This window comes from Loxodonta africana, chromosome 4, assembly GCF_030014295.1.
Source record: "Loxodonta africana isolate mLoxAfr1 chromosome 4, mLoxAfr1.hap2, whole genome shotgun sequence".
Taxonomy (NCBI): domain Eukaryota; kingdom Metazoa; phylum Chordata; class Mammalia; order Proboscidea; family Elephantidae; genus Loxodonta; species Loxodonta africana.
In genome coordinates, this window is record NC_087345.1 from 79,620,978 (window position 1) to 79,640,371 (window position 19,394).

The 19,394-nt window shown below is 56.0% G+C and overlaps 1 protein-coding gene across 2 annotated transcripts; it reads left to right on the forward strand.

Moving 5' to 3' along the window:
• Positions 1 to 11: 11 nt before the first annotated feature.
• AGAP2 (ArfGAP with GTPase domain, ankyrin repeat and PH domain 2) lies at positions 12 to 18,585 on the forward strand. 2 transcript variants are annotated; one of them, XM_003405165.4, is made up of 18 exons: positions 12 to 2,419; positions 8,859 to 8,917; positions 9,531 to 9,618; positions 9,799 to 9,884; positions 10,017 to 10,164; positions 11,393 to 11,527; positions 11,869 to 11,978; positions 12,387 to 12,545; positions 12,702 to 12,788; positions 12,874 to 12,978; positions 13,385 to 13,547; positions 13,728 to 13,847; positions 14,800 to 14,928; positions 16,134 to 16,282; positions 16,376 to 16,466; positions 16,600 to 16,822; positions 16,951 to 17,206; positions 17,579 to 18,585. In XM_003405165.4, exons 1-18 carry the CDS (start codon positions 2,260 to 2,262, stop codon positions 17,819 to 17,821), a joined length of 2,511 nt encoding a protein of 836 aa, XP_003405213.1. In that variant the 5' UTR covers positions 12 to 2,259; the 3' UTR covers positions 17,822 to 18,585. The 2 variants fall into 2 exon arrangements, with proteins under 2 accessions (XP_003405213.1, XP_010596658.2); XM_010598356.3 differs by lacking the exon at positions 12 to 2,419 and adding an exon at positions 6,002 to 7,207.
• The last annotated feature ends 809 nt before the right edge of the window (positions 18,586 to 19,394 follow it).

The following is a 19,394-nucleotide window of genomic DNA, read 5'->3' on the forward strand; positions in this document are numbered from 1 at the left end:
AAAAGCCCGGCTGTAGGGCTCCTCCTCTCGAGGGAGCACCCTTCCCCGCCCCTTTCCTCTGGCCCCGCAGTGACCTCATGATGACACTATTATTTTGTTGTTATTGCGTTACATTCGGGAACACTCAGAGAAACAAAATATTGAGACATTTAGCCCAGCCTCGGAGGCCCCGGGCTGGGCACAGCAACACCCCGCAAATCCTCACGTTTGCAAGTGTGTCCACTAATATATTTGTACCGTTCGGCATCCCCTCTTAATACAAAAAAGAAAAAACAAACCCAGAGCCGGCGAGTCGATTCCGACTCATAGCAACCCTATAGGACAGGGTAGAACTGCCCCATAGAGTTTCCAAGGAGTGCCTGGTGGATTCGAACTGCCGATCCTTGGGTTAGCAGCCTTAGCACTTAACCACTATGCCACCAGGGTTTCCTCCCCTCTTAATAAAAATAGGGTGTGAATATGCCAGAAATTCAATGCGAAAAACGATGGTCTCCGGCTGGTGCATTTCCGTATGTGACAAAGCCACAGGTACGCACGCCGATGTGCTTAGCCTCTTCACAGAACATACCTACCTGTTCCAGGACTTGCAAAAAATGAGAAAGGGAGGAGTCAGGGATGTGAATCAATATGAAGAGAAGGAGGAGCCTCCACGTTTTCACGCCAGGGTGGGCATGATGGTTGATCAATAAATGCTTATTATTGAATACGTGTTTTAAGGCACAGATATTTTCATGGGAGTGGGGAAAAGCATAGGTCTCTTCCCTGGGGAGAAAGCAGCAGTCTTAGCTGGAACAAATGAAAAGCCTCCCTTCAGCCTCACAGGGTGATCTAGATTTGTCAACACTTAGATCCTATGACTGCTGTACATAAGCAGTATAGTTTTATTGATTAAGAGTCAGGCTGCATAAGTTCCAGCTTCGCCACTTACTAGCTGCATAACCTTTGGCCAGTTACTTAAGCTCTCTGTGCCTGTTTTCCTCATCTGTGAAATGGGGATAAATAACAATACACCTACCTCATGGGTTGTTGTGAGGATTAAATGAGTTAATACATGTAGAATGCTTAAATAGTACTTGGCACATAGTAAACTCTCAATGTTAGTTATTACTCAGGTCATTTTACAGGTGTCAGTTGGTAATTTCAACACCAATTCCCTTATCTCCATCTGCACAAATAATCACATAGCTATAGTCACCTCTCCATACATCACTATCTGGAAGATATGCAGGAGAAGAGGCATTTGGCAGAGCCAGAGAGGTTTGAGTCTTGAAGCAAAGGAACTAGGACAACACCTCCACATCCCTCTTGTCTTCGATTCCTCACCTACTCTCCTCTCTTTCAGGTCCTAAGTCAAGGGCAAGACAAAACCTTAGAGCGAAGGGGAACTGGCTGGCAAGAATCTTGGTTGTGTGGTTAAGTATAAAGTGTATCAGAATTATAATCAGAAGACTAGACCCAAAACTTCGTTTCACCTCTTCCTGGTCTCTCTGAGCCTTGGTTTCTTTTTCTACAGAATAGGGATACTAATCCCACCCCTCAGGACTGTCATAAGGGTGATATATATGAAACTGTGTTATAAACTATTAAGTGTTATAGACATGTTAATTATTGTGAAAAATGTAATTGAACATGGAGCATAGTGGTTTTGTCTGGTTATAGGTTACTAGTCTTCCTCTACAACTCATTCTCCCCATACCTACTTGGTCCCTTAAGCAGCAGGTGGTTGGTCAGTGGGGTAGGTGACTGAGCAATAGTTACATTGCAAGATGTAAGTATTCAGGGCTCATTGGGATATGCAGAGCGGGTGGTGAGTACAAATGTAAACTAGGATGCAGGACTATGAGGGTGACAAATCAAGTGTGTATGGATTCCTGTAAGAGTTCGGGATTGTACCTGTGACCTGGCTTGACACACACTCCCAGAACCAACACCCATCTTAATTGGCTACCTTCTACAGGAGGTCCTAGTACACTTGTTAAGATTCTCCATCCTCCTGGCTGAAGAATCATAGCAGGTACTGGCTGGCAGGGCTGACGGACCAACACTAGAGGGGGTGGGAGGTACAGGAGGTAGTGCTGTCTCAGGCTGTGGGTTTGAACCTCACCAGTCAGGAAGTGAGGCCGACAGACAGACGGAAGGGCGGGCAGGGCCGGGAGTTCTGGGGCACACCAGAAGGGCCTTTTGGGGGCTAGGGCCTGCGGGACCATGGGCTTTGGGGCCAGAGGTTGCTGTTAGCCTGGCAAGACAGGTCTGGGCACCATGAATGCTCAGAGGCAGCTGGCTGTAGCCACAGTGAGAGCAGAAGTCAGACGACATGAGGTGGCCAAGGAGGCTCTGAGCCGCCTCAGGAAGCTTGCAGAGAGAGTGGGTAACCCTGAACTTCGGGAGAGCATCCAGGCCTCACTGGACAGCATAGGAGGTAAGAGAAGGGTCAGCTCCCAACTTGAGTGTATGGGGGACCAGCAAGGGCATGCAAAGGTTAGCCAGGTGCTACATTATTTCCCAATCAGCTACTTCCTAGTCCCCAAGATGGAGCTGGGCTCTAGGGAAGAATACATTCAGGGAGGATGGAAAAACACATGGGAGGGGTCATTTTTACTCTTTCCCCAGCTCTGATCCTTCTCCCAGGGGATCAAAATGCAGGTCACTGCTGAGCTGACCCCCTTGGCAATGAAGCAGTGGGTGAGCACGGGGAAGAAGGGCTGTGACCGACTGATGGTAGACTTGGTCCCTGCTTGGGGAGTCCAAAGCAGGAAGCATTTCGGGGCAGGAGGTTCTGGGATTGAATAATGTATTCATTCCCAGGACCCACTAAGGATCAGAGACCTCTTGTTCTCCAGCTGTAAAGGAAACACACACACACACACACACACACACACGTTGAAATACACCATGCAGAGAATCTCAGGCTCCTAAGCCCACATTAACACTCACACAACACATTCTGCCCAGCCTAATTGCAGAGAAGTCCCCAGGACTCTTCTTGGTCCCCTCTTCTCCCCATGCTCCTGCTCTTGTCTTCCCCCACACACCTTCCGCTCTACCTCCTTACTGCCATTAGAGCAAGTGATGACAACACAGGGAGGAAGTGCTGCCATGGCAACATCATCGCCACATCCTCCTGCCCCCACCCAGGCCTTCAATCCTGTGGTGGGGCCCCGACAGGGACAGCTTTTCACCATTCACAAGGCCCTACCACTAGGGAACTGGTGGAACTGGAGGTTGTCTCCAGCCTACTTTCATCTCATTCATCTCTGATGTGACAGTGAGCTAACAAAAGCAGACTACTTTGCTCATGGAAGCACGTCTTCCATCACATTCTAGTCTCTTCCAACCACTTCAGTCCTCTCCATTCTTAGCTACCTACCTGGGGAGTCAGGAGATGTTCTCCCCCCTCAGGGACCTCTTGCCAGATCTCTCTGATGGTGGAGGCCACCAGAGCACAACTTGGGGAAAGAACACTTTGCTTTCCTAGGGGAACAGTCTGACCCTTTCCATGCCTCCTCCTCCCCCTTGCCCTCTCACCTCTGGTTCTCCAATCCCTTATTTGCCCGGAACTACAGCGACACCTGTCCTAACAGTATTGGGGATTGGAAAGGCTGACCTCAGGGTGCCTCCTAGGGAGGGACTCTAAGCTCCACCCCTATAGAAAACAGGGAGGAGAGAGGTTTAGGTGGTTACTTGGGTATAAGTCCTCTGCTTAGCTCTGGAAAAGGAAAGGGAGAGGAGGAGTGGAGGCTGAAATCTCAGAGGAGACTTCACTCCTTTTGAGTGGTTTGCACACTCCTTCCTTGAGAGCCAGGATTCTGTTCCCATTGAATATAAAAGGAAACTGAGGTCACCAAAGGAAAATTAAGCCAGAGCCAACAATTCTCCTTCACCTTTGCCTTCAAAGCAGCCCATCGAAGGGTACCCTGTCCTGAGAATGGTGTCACCCGGGTTCTACAGGCTTTGTGTAAGAAAGCGTGGTGTGAAGCTGCTGGTAGCCGGGACAGGACCGCCTAGGTGTTGGGTACAGGCTCTGGGAGAACAAAAAGCGCCCTGCATCCTGGTTCCGCCCCCCACCCTCACCCGCTACGGCCGAGCACACCGCCGGCTCCTGCCTCCAAGAGCCGCCCACGGCGGCACTTATTATAGTCTCAGCTGCGTCAGGAGGGTGGGACGCCAAATCAGGGGGAGCTGCGACTCCCCAAGTCCCAGCGAGTGGTCTGCAAGGCTGCTCTCCGCTCCCCCCGCTCTCCCCCCCACCTCTGTCCCAGACTCTGTTCCTTGCCGGCCTAACCCCTTCACCCTTCGCTGCGGGCTGGAGGACTGTGAGCCTTGGACTCCAGGGTCCCTAGCGGGGTGGGGGACACAAAGCAGACGTTTTCCATTCCGCCTACGCTCTTTTTAACCTTCTAAAAGAACCCACCCTGCAAACCTCTGGAGACTGAATGGGAACCCGGGAGAGGCAGGCTTCTGCTGCCTCAACTGCGGGGGGTCGGGGGGTCCTTATAGTCGGGGAGGTAAACCCCCACATGTGGGTAACCAGGTGCAAGGATAGTGCCTCCACTAGCCCAACATTCTCTGGCGGGTTCCCCACCCACCGCACACACGGATCTCTCCTCTCTGCTTATCCCCGCTGTTTCTGAGGCACTCTTGGAGCTACGGTTGCTATGGAGACCGGATGCATTTTGGTAGGGGGGGGTGCAGTCATTTCGTAGACATATCCCTTCTCCCTCCATCTCGAGTGGAGCCTTGACTCACCCAGGCCTGGACTCCCTGAGTCCCCGTATCTCTCCCTCCGCATCCTCCTCCCTTCTACCCCGCCGAGTTCCTTGTTTGTCCCCATCCCAAGGGAACACTTTCCAAGTTCACTTTGGGACAGTCGGGCCCAGATCGAGGCCCCATTAGTGTATTACATGTGTGTGCAGCGGGATGCTGGGTCGTGGGGAAGGGAACACGTCCGGGTACCTAGGGGCAATGAGGGGCTCTGGAAAAGAGATTTCAGGGTTCCCTACTTTCCCATGTCAGCTTTCTCAGAATTGATACTGAGCCTGAGTGTGCTCCGTTTTCTCCGCGGCCTGTCTACCCACACGTCAGCTTGCACTCTTGTCCCTAAATGTCCCACTCACAGTCGCACTGACCAACAGTGGTGTGAAAGACAAGGGGGCTAGGTCTTTGGAGTAGGTGAGTCCAAGTCCCAGGAAATCCAGCCCAGGCTTTGGAAGGAGAATCCAGTCCTGGGTTTTGCGCCGCCCTCGCAGACAGCCGTGCTGGTAGAGAGGAGGTGAGGGGGAGATAGGGTTGGGGGGGCGGGGGGCCGCCTCCTCGTCAACGTGAGGGAAGCGCCCGGACACAGCGCGCATCCGGACGGAGCCGAGCCCCGGCGAGCCCCCCGGACTCTTCGCTCGGATCTCACGCCCCTCCCCTCCTCTCCTAGCCCCTGGACCCGTGGGTTCCCACCTCCCTCCTGCTTCCCTCCTTCCTCCCCCGCCGCCGTCTGTATCTCCATCCCCAGCATCCTCCCTGCGCCCTGCGAATCCTCCGCACGGCCAGCCCCACTAGCTCCCCACCCTCCTCACGACCCCCTCTCCGACCCCAACGGCGGCTCGGATCTCCGGAGCCCCCATTCCTCGTCCTTGCCTCCCCCGCACCGGTTCCTCTTCTCCCCCAGCCTCCGGTTCCCTCTTTTTGCCCCTTTTCCCTCCCTCTCCCCCATTTGCCACCACTACTGCCCTCCCGGCCCTCCCTCGCCCATCTCTGTGTCCCCACCCAGGCCGGGGTACACTGTCCAGCGCGCCTCCCTGGAGCAGCACCAAGGTCCCGGGGCTCCAAAGGGGTGGGGGCGCAGGGCGGGGAGCATGGGGAGGGGGCGCCCCGTGTGATGGGAGGGGGGCGCAAGCGGAGACGGCGGAGGCGGCGGCGACAGCGGAGCCTGGCCAGGGGCTCAGCGGGGTCCAGGGGCTGGGGGCAGCGAGCAGGGTGGCCCCATGGCTGGGCCCCCCTGAGGCAGTCCGGGGGAGTCCCCTCTCCTCCCCAGCTCGGGGGTCTCGGGGCCCCATGAGCCGGGGCGCGGGCGCGCTTCAGCGCCGGACAACGACCTACCTCATCTCGCTGACCCTGGTCAAGCTCGAGTCGGTGCCTCCACCGCCGCCTTCCCCGTCTGCAGCCGCGGCCGGCGCCCCTAGGGTTAGGGGCACCGAGACCGGGGATCCCGGCAGCCCCCGAGGCGCGGAGGAGCCGGGCAAGAAGCGGCACGAGCGTCTCTTCCACCGACAGGATGCGCTGTGGATCAGCACTAGCAGCTCGGGCGCGGGGGGCACCGAGCCCCCCACCCTGTCCCCGGCCAGTCCGGCCCGCCCCGTCTCCCCGGCTCCCGGCCGCCGCCTCTCTCTCTGGGCCGCCCCCCCGGGACCTCCCCTCTCCGGGGGACTGAGCCCCGACCCGAAGCCTGGGGGCACCACCACCTCCTCCCGGCGGCCCCTGCTCAGTAGCCCCAGCTGGGGGGGCCCAGAACCCGAAGGCCGGGCGGGCGGCGGTGTCCCAGGCTCGTCCTCCCCGCACCCTGGCACTGGCAGCCGGAGGCTCAAGGTGGCGCCTCCTCCGCCGGCTCCCAAGCCTTGCAAGACCGTGACCACGAGTGGCGCCAAAGCCGGAGGGGGCAAGGGCGCGGGTAGCCGCCTGTCATGGCCCGAAAGCGAGGGCAAGCCCAGGGTCAAGGGGTCAAAAAGCAGCGCAGGGACTGGAGCCTCTGCTGCTGCTGTCACCGCAGCTGCCGCCACTGCCGGAGGAGGGGGCAGTGCAGCCGCGACCTTTGGTGGGGTCGGGGCTGGGCCCGGGGCCCGAGGGAAGCTGTCCCCTCGGAAAGGCAAGAGTAAGACCTTGGACAACAGTGACTTGCACCCGGGACCACCCGCCGGCTCGCCTCCTCCGCTAACTGTCCCAGCAACTCCGGTTCCAGCCGCTGCTGCCACCGCCGCCTCCGTGCAGCTCCCCGGGCCTGCGCCTCCAATCACGCTGGAACCTCCAGCTCCTGGTCTGAAACGGGGCCGGGAGGGGGGCAGAGCATCCACTCGTGACCGCAAAATGCTCAAGTTTATCAGTGGCATCTTCACCAAGAGCACGGGGGGACCTCCTGGCTCCGGGCCCCCTCCCGCAACCCCTGGCCTGTCTTCTGGCAGCGGGTCCCGGGAGCTGCTGGGCGCAGAGCTCCGCGCCTCCCCTAGTGAGTAGGGCCTGGGCCTGAGAACAGGGAAGGGAGGGCCGGGAATGGTCAGCTTGGGGTGGGCGAGCTGTGTGCAGGATTGAGCTAGGGAAGCTTCTCTCTCTCGGGTGGATGGGTGAACCAGGTTCACTCCTCTGCCAAGGTCTGGGGCAAAAAATAGGAGGTCCTGAAGGGGGGTGAGTAGCCACCACAGCTGTGCGACATAAGAGACTAGTTGATTTCGGATGGACTCAGAGCCTCATGGCTTTCTGGGAAGAGAATTTCCTCGGTCAGAATGGCTGTAGGAAATTGCTCGCAGGGACGCTCCAGACCCCAATTCCAGCCTCTGCTAAAGTCCGAGAGCCTGGAGACAGGACTTTGCCTTGTCCAGAGAGACATTGGAGGTGGAAGTGATGAGAAAGCCTCAGTTTCCCCCTGAGCACCTGGGGCAGGTGGCCTGACAGTGATCTTGCAGAAAGCTCCTCGCCAGGGACAGGTCCTCCCCAGGGCTGAGAGCAGGCTAGTGAGGCAGTAGGAAGGGACTGTTTCTTTCCATGCAGTGAAGGCGGAGTGGGCGGTTTCGGACTGCGTAGGGGCTGGAACTTGCTGAATATTTCAGTGTAAAGTGAGAGGGGGCGGATGGGAAGCCTCACTTCCCCACGGCCCACCAGCGTCCCAGAGCGGCGCTGAAACCCGCCGGGGACTGACCCCGAGTGAGTCAGGGGGTGGAACTGCTGCAAAGGCAATTCTTACCCGGGGAGGCTTGGGAGGTGGTACCGGGAAGGGGGTGTTTTTCCGGGGGGTGTCTATTTTTTTCTGGAGGAGAGAGGCGGAGGATTCGTTGGTTCGGTTCACACTCCCGGGAGGAGAGGCGGGTCAGGGAGCGGGGGCGGCCCCTGGGGTTTGGCTTCAGAGCGGGTGGGAGCAGATGGCTCCGGATCCCAGAGTTCCCGCCGCAGCTGCGGCGCCCCGGGAACGTCCGCCCGGTGTCAGGCGCGGGGGCTGGACCCGGCAGGCGGAGGGAGCATCTTTTCTCCCAGGCCTGTAGCTTCTCTCGGCCAGGGAATGAAGCCCTTCCCCAGTTCTTTTGGAGGTCGCTTGTGGGTATTGTGCGGAAGAGGGAGGCATGGGAATATCCACGCTCCATCCTTTGGGCTGTAGGGGGTGGGGGGCAGGGCCACCGTGTAGCTGACCTTGAAAAAGGGGAGGGAAAGCCCTCACCTCAATTTCTATCCTGTGAAATGGAAGTTGAGAAGAACTCACTCGCTTCTATGTCAGATTCCCAGGGTCTGCCCTGGGAATCAGTGGGGGTGGGGAGGAGCCCCCCTTGCATTTTCCTTCCAGAGGGAAGAACCTGGCCACTGTCAGAGCCCTGGTCCTCTGGTCTGGGGCAGGGACCCACGTTTGGGGATGTGCTTTAAGAGAGATGCCAACTGAAGTATTTTTGTCTTGCTGGCTCTGTTGCTAAGCAACCACTGAGCGGCAGCAACAGCTGTGGGGAGAGGCGGGGATAAGAGGACTGGGGACCACTCTCAAACCTATCCCCTCCACACACCTCTCCAGTCCAGCCATGGTCCTGGGATTAAGGGAAGTTCCAAAGGGAGGAGGGATGAGTGAGGATTGGGAGTCCTGGGCCTGAGCCTCCCCTCTTATTACCCTTCTTCCATTACAGAAGCTTTGATCAATAGCCAGGAATGGACTTTGAGCCGCTCCATTCCTGAACTGCGCCTGGTAAGTAACCTAGTCTCCTTTCCTGTAGGGAAGGCTGACCTCTCACTCTGTACACTCTCAACCCTCTCCCCTTCATCTCTCCCCTTGTTTCTCTCTGTGAGAATGCACAATTGTTGCCAGTTCTCGAGATTCGACCTTTATAGCACCATCCTGGGGCTTGAAATATTCTCACAACTTTGTCTTCTCTATGTACATTCTTCCCCTTTCTTCTGTTTGTCCATGTCCTCTTCCAGGCTGTTTCTCATTGCTGGCATCTCTCCTTTGGTCTTCATGTTCCATTAGCTAGAATTTGGTAAAACTTTCCAACTAGTGCCTAGGGCTGTGACGTCTCACACACACCCAGGTCTAGTATGGTTCCTAAACAAAACAAAACAAACTGGTTCTGAGTTGCTGACATTCTTTGACTTGTGGTCCACTTGGAGCTTGGGGTCATCTCTTGCTACACTCATGCCCAGATCCTCCCAAATGCTCTCTCCTGACTGACCTTCATTCAGGCCTGTAGAATCCTTCTTGGATAATTTAACATTGCCAGTCCCTTTTGGGCTTTCTGCAGTGCATCCAGACCCTAGGATCCTGCCTCTACTTAATTCTCTGTTCCACAACCTTTCCTCAGGGTGTGCTGGGTGATGCTCGGAGTGGGAAGTCATCCCTCATCCACCGATTCCTGACTGGTTCATACCAGGTGCTGGAGAAGACAGAGAGTGAGTTCTTAGGAGCCACAGTAAGCTAAGGGTTGGGATCAGGGATCTAAGATCAATGACTTGGCAGATATGGAGACCAGAGGGAAGGATGCACCCATGATAGCTATGGTACAGGGAGCATGGAGGAGGCTTGATGACTTGTGACCTCAGACCACCTACCATTCCAACCCCTCTGTACAGGTGAGCAGCACAAGAAAGACATGTTGGTGGATGGACAGACTCATCTGGTGCTAATCCGAGAGGAAGCTGGGGCACCTGATGCCAAGGTGAGGGGGCGAGGCCATGGGGTGGGTAGTGTGGCAGGGGTCAGCACTGGCCAAAGGAGAGGGCTCTGGTTTCCCAGGGTCCAGAGGAATAGACTTGTCTGACCCTGCATTTGTTCCCTCGCCCCCCGCAAGTTCTCAGGCTGGGCAGATGCTGTGATCTTTGTCTTCAGCCTGGAGGATGAGAACAGTTTCCAGGCCGTAAGCCGTTTCCATGGGCAGCTGAGCTCCCTTCGAGGGGAGGGCCGGGGAGGCCTGGCCCTCGCACTGGTGGGGACACAAGGTAAGGAGACTGGGGAAGCAGTGCTTTCAGGGGAAGCCCAATGAAAGCCACTAGGGTATTAGCCAACATGAGCAAGAGCTTGGTAAGGTGTGGAAATTGCCACTTAGATTCCAGCAACCCTCTAGAGGGAGCCAGGTCTTCAAATAAGGGAATCATTAAACCAAATACAAACTTCCCAAGGTCTGAGCAGAGAAAAGGGGAGAATGGGGCTTCTATAAGAGCAGTCTCCACTCCTCTCCTGAGATGTCATCTACCTCATGTTCTCACACTGCCATTTCCTAATACCACCACCACGGGACACACAGATCCCCCCCTTACCCCTCCAAATCTCAGACCCTACTGTGGATAGAAGGAAGTCCCAGAGTGGTATAAACAATTAAGCGCTTGACTACTAACCAGAAGGTTGGTGGTTTGAACCCATCCAGAGGCTCCTTGAAAGAAAGGCCTGGCAGTCTGCTTCTGAAAGGTCACAGCCTTGAAAACCCTACAGTGTGTAGTTTTACCTTGCAACACATGGGGTTGCCATGAGTGTGAATTGACTCAATGGCAACTGGTTTGGTTTTGGGTTTAGTGTGAATAGAAAGCCTTTTCCAGTCACCTTTCAAAAGAGCTTATCTAAAAACAAAGAGAAATCACAAAGGAAATGATAGAGAAAACAGAGGACATAAAACTTTTTTGTTCCCAAAGTAGTGATTCAGAGGCTCTCAGCCTCTCCATCAGAGCCAGGAAAAGCTTTTCCAGTACCCACCTGCATCGAGTTGGCAGGACTTTCTGCCTGGATGCCCATCCTGCAGGTGCCTGCCTCCACCTGTTGCTTGCCTCCTGGTTTCCCACTGCAGAGTGAGCAGTCTACCTGTTACTCATGGACAGTCAACCTTTTCCCAGTTAACACCCCAGGTGTCCACCCACTGGGCTAGGGTTCAATGGATTTGCAGGGCAGGGTGATTATCATTCATGAGTCTCAGCCACTGCAGACCTTGTCAGGAAGCTCCACTTGCCTCTAGTGTATTCTTTGAAGACACACACAGAGCTCACCCAGTCAACTTTTACTTCAGCTGGCCATGTGAGTGGGACCTATCACTCAGAAAGGGCTTACACACTCCATTCCACTCAGTCATAGGACAAGTGTTCTCTCTCACCCCTTCCTAGTGGGCCCAGCCTGGGACTGGAGCACAAGGGCAAGGGAGGGGTCCCCTTATCCAGTCCTGCCCCTTTCCCATCCCTTCAGATAGGATCAGTGCTTCCTCCCCTCGGGTCGTGGGAGATGCTCGTGCCAGGGCTCTGTGTGCGGATATGAAACGTTGCAGCTACTATGAGACTTGTGCAACCTATGGGCTCAACGTGGACCGGGTCTTCCAGGAGGGTGAGTGTGGTGAACCCTAGTGTGTATGGGACGTGGGAACCAAGGGGCCCGGCATATTCCTAGAGGTGGGGCATTTAGGACTCTCTATGAGTGGCAGGAAATTAGCTTCCGTGGAAGGGAGGAGAGATGAGGGAGGTCAAAGAAGGTTTCCTTAACAGCCACATGGTCTTTCTGGGCTAGAGGAGCTGGTGAGGGCACAGGTGGCACAGAGGCACAGGGACAAAGAAGTTGGGGCCCATGTCATCTCCTGGGGATTTCTCAAAGCTGGGGATTTCTGAAAGCTGGGCATCAAAGGTAGTCTGGGGTATCTTCGCTGCTCACGCTCTTCCTCCTCCCCTCAGTGGCCCAGAAGGTGGTGACCTTACGGAAACAACAACAGCTTCTGGCTGCCTGCAAGTCCCTACCCAGCTCCCCAAGCCACTCAGCTGCTTCTACCCCCATAGCTGGGCAGGTGAGTTCGGGTTTCAGAGTCTACAGAGGGGCTGGAAAGATGCAGAGGAGGGGCTGAAGACCCAAGGGCAGGGACAGGGCACCCAAGGGACAGGGAGAACAGATGAAAATGGTATGTAGAAAGTGCATTGGACTGGGAATCAACCAGGTTTGAGAAACAATGTCCTTGGGCAAGTCATGCATCCTACCAAGGTTATCAGGAAGATTGTATGGCATAATACATGTGAAATTAACCTTTGTAAAGTATAAAGCACTGTACTAATGCTAGTGAGGATTTTTTTTATTAATGATCATACAAATAAATGTTGACATCAAGGAATGTCTTGGATTCCCCATAACCAGATATAACAGTAGGTTGGTGGGGTGAGGGCATCTCAGCTATTCTGCTGACTCCTTCATCCATCTCCAGGCTAGTAACGGTGGTCACACTAGCGATTACTCTTCCTCCCTTCCATCCTCACCCAATGTCGGTCACCGGGAACTCCGAGCTGAGGCAGCTGCAGTGGCTGGATTGAGCACACCAGGATCCCTGCACCGGGCAGCCAAGCGTAGGACCAGCCTTTTTGCGGTATTGGACATGTTGACCCCCTATCTTCCTGTCCCTGTTATCTTCCCATCTTCCCTTGTCCCCAGGCCACTCCATTGGGCCCTTCATCTGTCTTCCTGTCTTTCCATCAGTGTATCCCCCTTCCCACCCTTTATCTGATGCCAGTAACCATTCCAGAATCGTCGGGGCAGTGACTCTGAGAAACGGAGCTTGGACAGTCGAGGGGAGACCACAGGGAGCGGGCGAGCCATCCCCATTAAACAGGTAAGTAGTCCAGGGACTGGGGGCAAGCAAAGGGGCAGCTGGTCTTAGCTGGCTTTTTTGTAACACATGTCTTTCCATACTCCAGAGCTTTCTCCTAAAGCGAAGCGGCAACTCCTTGAACAAAGAATGGAAGAAGAAGTATGTGACCCTATCCAGTAATGGCTTCCTACTGTACCACCCCAGCGTTAATGTGAGTAGCAGAGACTGGCTGGACCATGCAGGCTGGCTGGGCATGCCCTTCGCAGCTCTGCTAGTCTGTGCCCCTTACAAACACATCATTTCTGGGAAGCCCTAGTCCTTAAGTCTAATAAGCCTGTGCTGGGCACCGTGTGCCCATGCTGGAGATGTAGAGATATCCCCTCAGCAACTTGCAGTCCAGTGGGAGAGCACAGGGGCAGGGCCTCCACATGGCCTGCATTCAGAGAATGCTTCATGGAGGAGACAGTGCTGGTCTGAGTCTGGTGGCCCCATCCTCTGGAAAATTATCCCCACGTGGTCAGGTCCCAGAGCCCGCTCTATCCCATACTATTGACTGATTCCCAGCACCACCAAGGACTCCAACCTTCCCTACACCCTCGGCCCCTGTATCCCTCCAGGATTACAACCACAGTACCCACGGCAAGGAGATGGACTTGCTACGGACAACAGTCAAAGTCCCTGGCAAGAGGCCCCCACGGGCCATTTCTGCTTTTGGCCCCTCAGCCAGCATCAACGGGCTGGTCAAGGACATGAGCACTGTCCAGATGGGTGAAGGCCCTGGTGAGTGGATGCAGCTCATGACAAAGGGTCAGGAGAGGAGCCAGGCCTGGGGAAAAGGAAGGGGTAGTAGGGAACTGGGGGCTGGGACTGGACAAGCAGGAAGGTGGGTGATGAAGAAGGACCACAGAGGGAATGAGGCCAGGAGACAGAGTGGCTCACTGAGGTTTTATCTTCTGGCAGAAGCCACCACTCCCACCCCAAGCCCAAGCCCCAGTCCCAGTTCCCTGCAGCCACCACCAGACCAGACATCTAAGCACCTGCTGAAGCCAGACCGGAATTTGGCCCGCGCCCTCAGCACTGGTCAGTGAGGACCCACCCTCCATCTTACAGATTCAAATGAGTGGGAAATGAATCGGGGAGGGAAGCTTAGAGGCTGGAATGAATGCATGAGTGAACACACTAAGCATCTTCTAAGCCATGGCGTGTTTATCATAATTGTTAAGACAAGTGGGCTCTAGAGCCAAACTGCCTGGGCTCAAATTCTGGCTTCCCACTTGGGCAAGTTACTTGACCTCTCCATGCCTCAGTTCCCTCATCTGTAAAATGGACATAATAATAGTTTCTACCTCAGAGGGTTGCTTTGAGGCTCAAACAAACTGAGAACATTGTCCAGTATATAGCCAGCCATCAGGGTTTGGAATACAGTGAAACCTGGGAGAGCGGAACTCGATGGGACTGCCTTGTTTGTCCAGTCCTTGCAAATTTTCTGCCTTTGACAAGGTGCAGTTTTGCTACTTTTCTATCACTCATTTTAATGGAAAATATTTGAGTTTTCCTCCTCTGGCAGGTTTCAGCATTACATAGGCTCTGGCTTTCACAGGTTTTACTGTATTTGGAAATATATATGATTTTTCTTTTTTTATAATTTGCTGTTTTAGGCTTAAAAATTTTTCTAATGCTAAAATTCATATATATATGTATATGTATTTAAATAGCAAGTAACATTCTCATAAGTAATCCTCACAACAACCTTGTCAAGATTATTATCCCCATCTTAGGGATGAAGAAACTGAGGCTCAGAAGATTAAGTGACTTGCTCAAGGTCTCAAGGCCAGTAAGTGGCAGAGCCAGGATCTGAGTGCAGGTCTGACTCTAAACCACTCATCTGCCCACCTTCCCAGGGATGATCAAGGGGGACCTCCTGGAGGGGTATCATAAATGCCAAAGCTAGTTAAGGGGAGGAGACAGGCTATTGAGAAATCAGGAAATCTGTGGAGGGAGCAACTGAGGCAGCTGTATCCCCTTCTCTAAGACTGTACCCCATCTGGAGACCTGAGCCCCCTGACTCGGGAACCCCCTCCTTCTCCCATGGTGAAGAAGCAGAGGAGGAAGAAATTGACAACACCATCTAAGACTGAAGGCTCTGCCGGGCAGGCTGAAGGTGAGGCCCTGGTGGGCAGTTCCTTTCTCACCCTGGACCCTCACCCCTAACTCCAGATCCCTGGCCTAGCTCCTGCAGGAGGAGGAAAAGTACCTGAGCTGAGTGCTTGACTATCATTACTACTTTACTAATAATTTAATGAAAAAATGGATAGACATCCCTCAGCCCCTATCCTTTCTCCCTGTTCCCCAGCCAATGCCTTTCCCCCCAGTGGCCTCCAGCCCCTGTTCTCAATGACCCCATAAATCTCTAGCTCCTGCTCCTTCCCCTAATGGCCCTCTAGGTCCTGTCCCTGCCCTCAACTCCACTTACCACCCTAGTCCCTGTACCCAGCAGCCCCCAAGCCTATCCCATGGCCCCCAGTGACAACCTGTGACTTCAGTGTCCTCCATTGACACCCCAGCTCCTGGATTCTGTGACCACCGAACCCTTCTCCCAATGACTTCCGGTAATCACCAAACCCATAATAGCCCTTGACCACAGTGATCCTCATTCCTGCCCCCAGTGAACCCCCAGGTCCCAGTGACTCCTGAGCTGCAGTGCCCCCTCATCCCAGGCCTAGGACCCAGTTTCTGTCCCTATCCCCATGTTCACTCAGATCCTGACCCTCCCTACCCCTCCCGGAGACCTGGGTCCTCATTGGTCATGATAACCCCTCCCCACCGCCCCTGCTCTCTGCTGGGTGCTCAGACCCAGGTTCCAGATCTGCCTACTCTCATGGCTCTTGGCTTCCGCTCCACTCTGCTCTGGGGCCACTGACTTTAGTTCTGCTTTTTCTCCCCATCTGTCTGTCCTGCTTTGTCTCTGGCACTCTGTCACTGTCTCTATCTCTCCATCTGCCTCTCTTTTTCTTTTTTCTTGGTCTATCTTTCTCTGTCCATTCTATCTCTAACTCCTTCGCTTCGGGAAACCAGCCAAGCGCAAAATGTGGAAACTAAAATCCTTTGGTAGTTTAAGAAATATTTATAAAGCAGGTAACAAGTGGGGAGCTGGGAGGGGCGCTCAGCTGGGGTGCAGAGGGGTGGGGGTGCCCTGCCTCCCCCTGCATGTGCTTGGGCTTCCTGCTCTCTCCCACCCTTTGCTTCCCCAACCCCCTCCGCCCTACTCCCAGGGGCCCGGGATGGACATCAGGGAGGAAACATTTGGGCAAGGTGGCTCCTGAGTGAACTCTGTCCCTCATGACCCCATCCCCTCCCTCTGCCCAGAGGAAAACTTCGAGTTCCTGATCGTGTCCAGCACTGGCCAGACGTGGCACTTTGAGGCAGCCAGTTTTGAGGAGCGGGACGCCTGGGTCCAGGCCATCGAAAGTCAGATCCTAGCCAGTCTGCAATGCTGTGAGAGCAGCAAGGTCAAGGTAATCAGTGCAGGGAGAGCAGAGGTGAGTGTCTGAGGAATTCAGAGAGGAGCTCTGAGGGAGTGTCAGTGCTAACTCTACTCTCTTCTGCAGCTGCGCACCGACAGCCAAAGCGAAGCCGTGGCCATCCAGGCAATCCGTAACGCCAAGGGGAACTCTACCTGCGTGGACTGCGGGGCCCCCAGTGAGCACAAGGGGGCAGCGGAGGGAACTGGGAGGCGGTGTCAGGGGCTAGAGAGTGTGGTTTGCTGGAGTTCTTAAATGCTGGGGTGTCTATGCCGCCCAGCCCGGAGCCAACCCCTGCACTCCGTTCCCAGACCCCACGTGGGCCAGCTTGAACCTGGGTGCACTCATCTGCATCGAGTGCTCTGGCATCCACCGGAACCTGGGCACACACCTGTCCCGCGTTCGCTCGCTCGACTTGGATGATTGGCCGCGGGAGCTGACCCTGGTGCTGACGGCCATTGGCAACGACATGGCCAACCGCGTGTGGGAGAGTGACACTCGGGGTCGTGCCAAGCCCACGCGGGACTCTTCGCGGTACGTGTGAGGGAACGGGGAGGGACGCTGGGGAGTGCGCGGCTTTCAAGAGGGTGCCCTGGTTAGGGGCCAGAAGTCCTGGGTTGGGGGGTCCCTAGAGCCCTTCCGGTTGATACCCGGTTTTGCAGGGAGGAGCGTGAGTCATGGATTCGTGCTAAGTACGAGCAGCTGCTGTTTCTGGCGCCGCTGGGCACCACCGAGGAGCCTCTGGGCCGCCAGCTGTGGGCTGCAGTGCAGGCCCAGGACGTGGCCATGGTCCTCCTGCTCCTGGCCCATGCGCGACACGGACCGCTGGACACCAGCGTAGAGGACCCTCAGCTCCGTTCCCCGCTCCACCTGGCGGCTGAACTGGCCCACGTCGTCATCACGCAGCTGCTGTTGTGGGTATGTGAAGTGGGGGGGGGGGGCGGTAGGCGGCCAGGGGCCTAACAACAGAAAATACCACCTAGGGCAATGAATGTTAAATTGCTGAATGGTCACACACAGCTTGTCATGGAAACTGCGATGGCCAGTAGAAACTGCTAATTCGCACCTCTCCTCAAGCAGCGCCCAGGGCAGGCACACAGCGCTCTGTCTGCCCGCTCCCCCCGCAACCCTAGGGGGTGGTAAGGGGTTTTTGAGGGAAAACAGCCTAACGCTGGGAGCCCGGTTTCTCCAAAGGGGCCCTGGAGTGGACTTGGAAATCTTGTGGAGATAGCATGCGGGTGTCGGCCCCTGGGGACCGCCCGCGGTGACGCAGCCATTTCTACCCTCTAGTATGGTGCGGACGTGTCCGCCCGCGACGCGCAGGGCCACACGGCGCTGTTCTACGCGCGCCAGGCTGGGAGCCAGCTGTGCGCCGACATTCTTCTCCAGCATGGCTGCCCCGGTGAGGGCGGCAGCACGGCCACCACCCCCAGCGCGGCCACCACCCCCAGCATTACCGCCACTCCTAGCCCGCGTCGTCGGAGCAGCGCTGCCAGCGTGGGCCGCGCTGACGCCCCCGTCGCGCTGGTATAGTTGCCCAGCGGGAGAGACACCCCCCTCACACGGGTCGGGCACTGCTACACCGGGTGGACCGCTGGACAAATGCACCCACTCACCTCTTCAATCCACACCCCGCCCCACGGGAGCACTTCCTCCTCCCACGAGGGCACAGCCCCCACGTCCCAGAGGACACAAACTCACCTCCCGCTCCCCAGTGACGCATGGAGACCCCAACTCAACACGCCCCCTCTGCACTGTTTCCACGCGGATTCCTTTGGGTCTACCGAAGGGCGCGCCCCCGCCGCGGCACTAGACCCTGGGCGCTTGGACCTGCCCGCTTGCGCCCCCTAGGGGTGGGGAAAGACCCAGACCTGCCTGTGCTGGACAATCCTTTGGCGGGAGCCCATACCCAGGCTGGCTCCTGGGGCGACGCCACACCAGAGGGAGGGGTTAGTACGTGGAAGAGCTAGTCTTGGGACCTGGGGCCAATATGGGGAACCCTAGCTTTCCATGTTGATCTCACTGCCGAGTGATGGGAGAAGGGCAGAGAGGGGCAGGACCCCTGCTGCCCATGGGGGTGGGGAGTCCCCAACCCTTTCCGTGAAAGGGACCATGAGGAGTGGAAATCAGAACGTCCCCCCACACCTACCCATGGATGGAAGCTAAAGGGCTGGTGGAGCCAAGAGCCTGGGCCCCTCCTAGCTACTATCCCGGGGGAGAGAAAGGATGGAGCAGGAGCGGGCTAAGAGGGCTGGGGAGGGGCCTTGTAATTTATTGCTTTTTTCCCCATCAAGGGAGTGGGGCGGGCAGGGGCGTGGGGAGGGCTTTTTGGGGTAGGGAAAGCCAAGGGTGGGCAAGGGGTGGGATGGGGTGGGGGTGCTCTTGGGTTGTGAATGTCTGTGACTGTGACTGCGTACCTGTGACTGTGCAGCCCATGGTGATTTGGGGTAGGGGGCACCCTGACAATGGGACCCCTCCTCCACTATGCTCCCTGTCCAGCCCCTCCCTCCCACTGGAGCAGCTCCAGATCCATCCCTCAACCCCATGATCCCTCCCAACCTGGGTTAAGAGGATGTGAAGTGGTTGGTAGGGTTTCCAGGCCCCCCCATCCCATCCCCAGGATGGCGGTGGTGGGGTGGACTTACCTGGCCCAGCCCTGCCTCCTTCAATCAACCCAGCCCCTGGGCTGTCTGTGTCAGTGGTTTCCAGTCTTTTTTTTTTTTTTTTTTGGTAAAATATTTTGCAAAGGACCAGGTAATTTGGGGAGGGATGTAGGTGGGGGCAGGGGGGAAATGCCCCCCTCATCTCCTTCATTGGCAGGTGGTGTGAATCTGCAACAACAATTAAAGAGGAAGTGATTTTGTCTAGGGGGTGAGCTGCTGGTCTGTTTTTGAAGAGGCGGGTCAGGAAACCATGGTCAAGGTGGGGAGCTGAGGGCCAGAGAGGGTGGGGCCAGAGGATGCCTTCCACTGGGGCTGGTAGCAGGGTGGTGGGCACAGAGGTGGTAGGTCAGGTACTTCATTATGTGTGTCACTGCCTGGTGGAAGGAGATGGGCAAGTTGGAGCAGCAGTGGGGACGCTGCGAGCAGAGAAGTCACTGACTCCA

Bases quoted from the DNA above. Each gene is read 5' to 3' on its own strand.
- AGAP2 (XM_010598356.3), top strand. From the start codon at position 6,043: ATGAGCCGGGGCGCGGGCGCGCTTCAGCGCCGGACAACGACCTACCTC. The intron at 12,789-12,873 runs GTAAGTAGTCCA...TCCATACTCCAG, and splicing joins GAGCCATCCCCATTAAACAG to AGCTTTCTCCTAAAGCGAAG. The intron at 16,467-16,599 runs GTGAGCACAAGG...CTCCGTTCCCAG, and splicing joins CGTGGACTGCGGGGCCCCCA to ACCCCACGTGGGCCAGCTTG.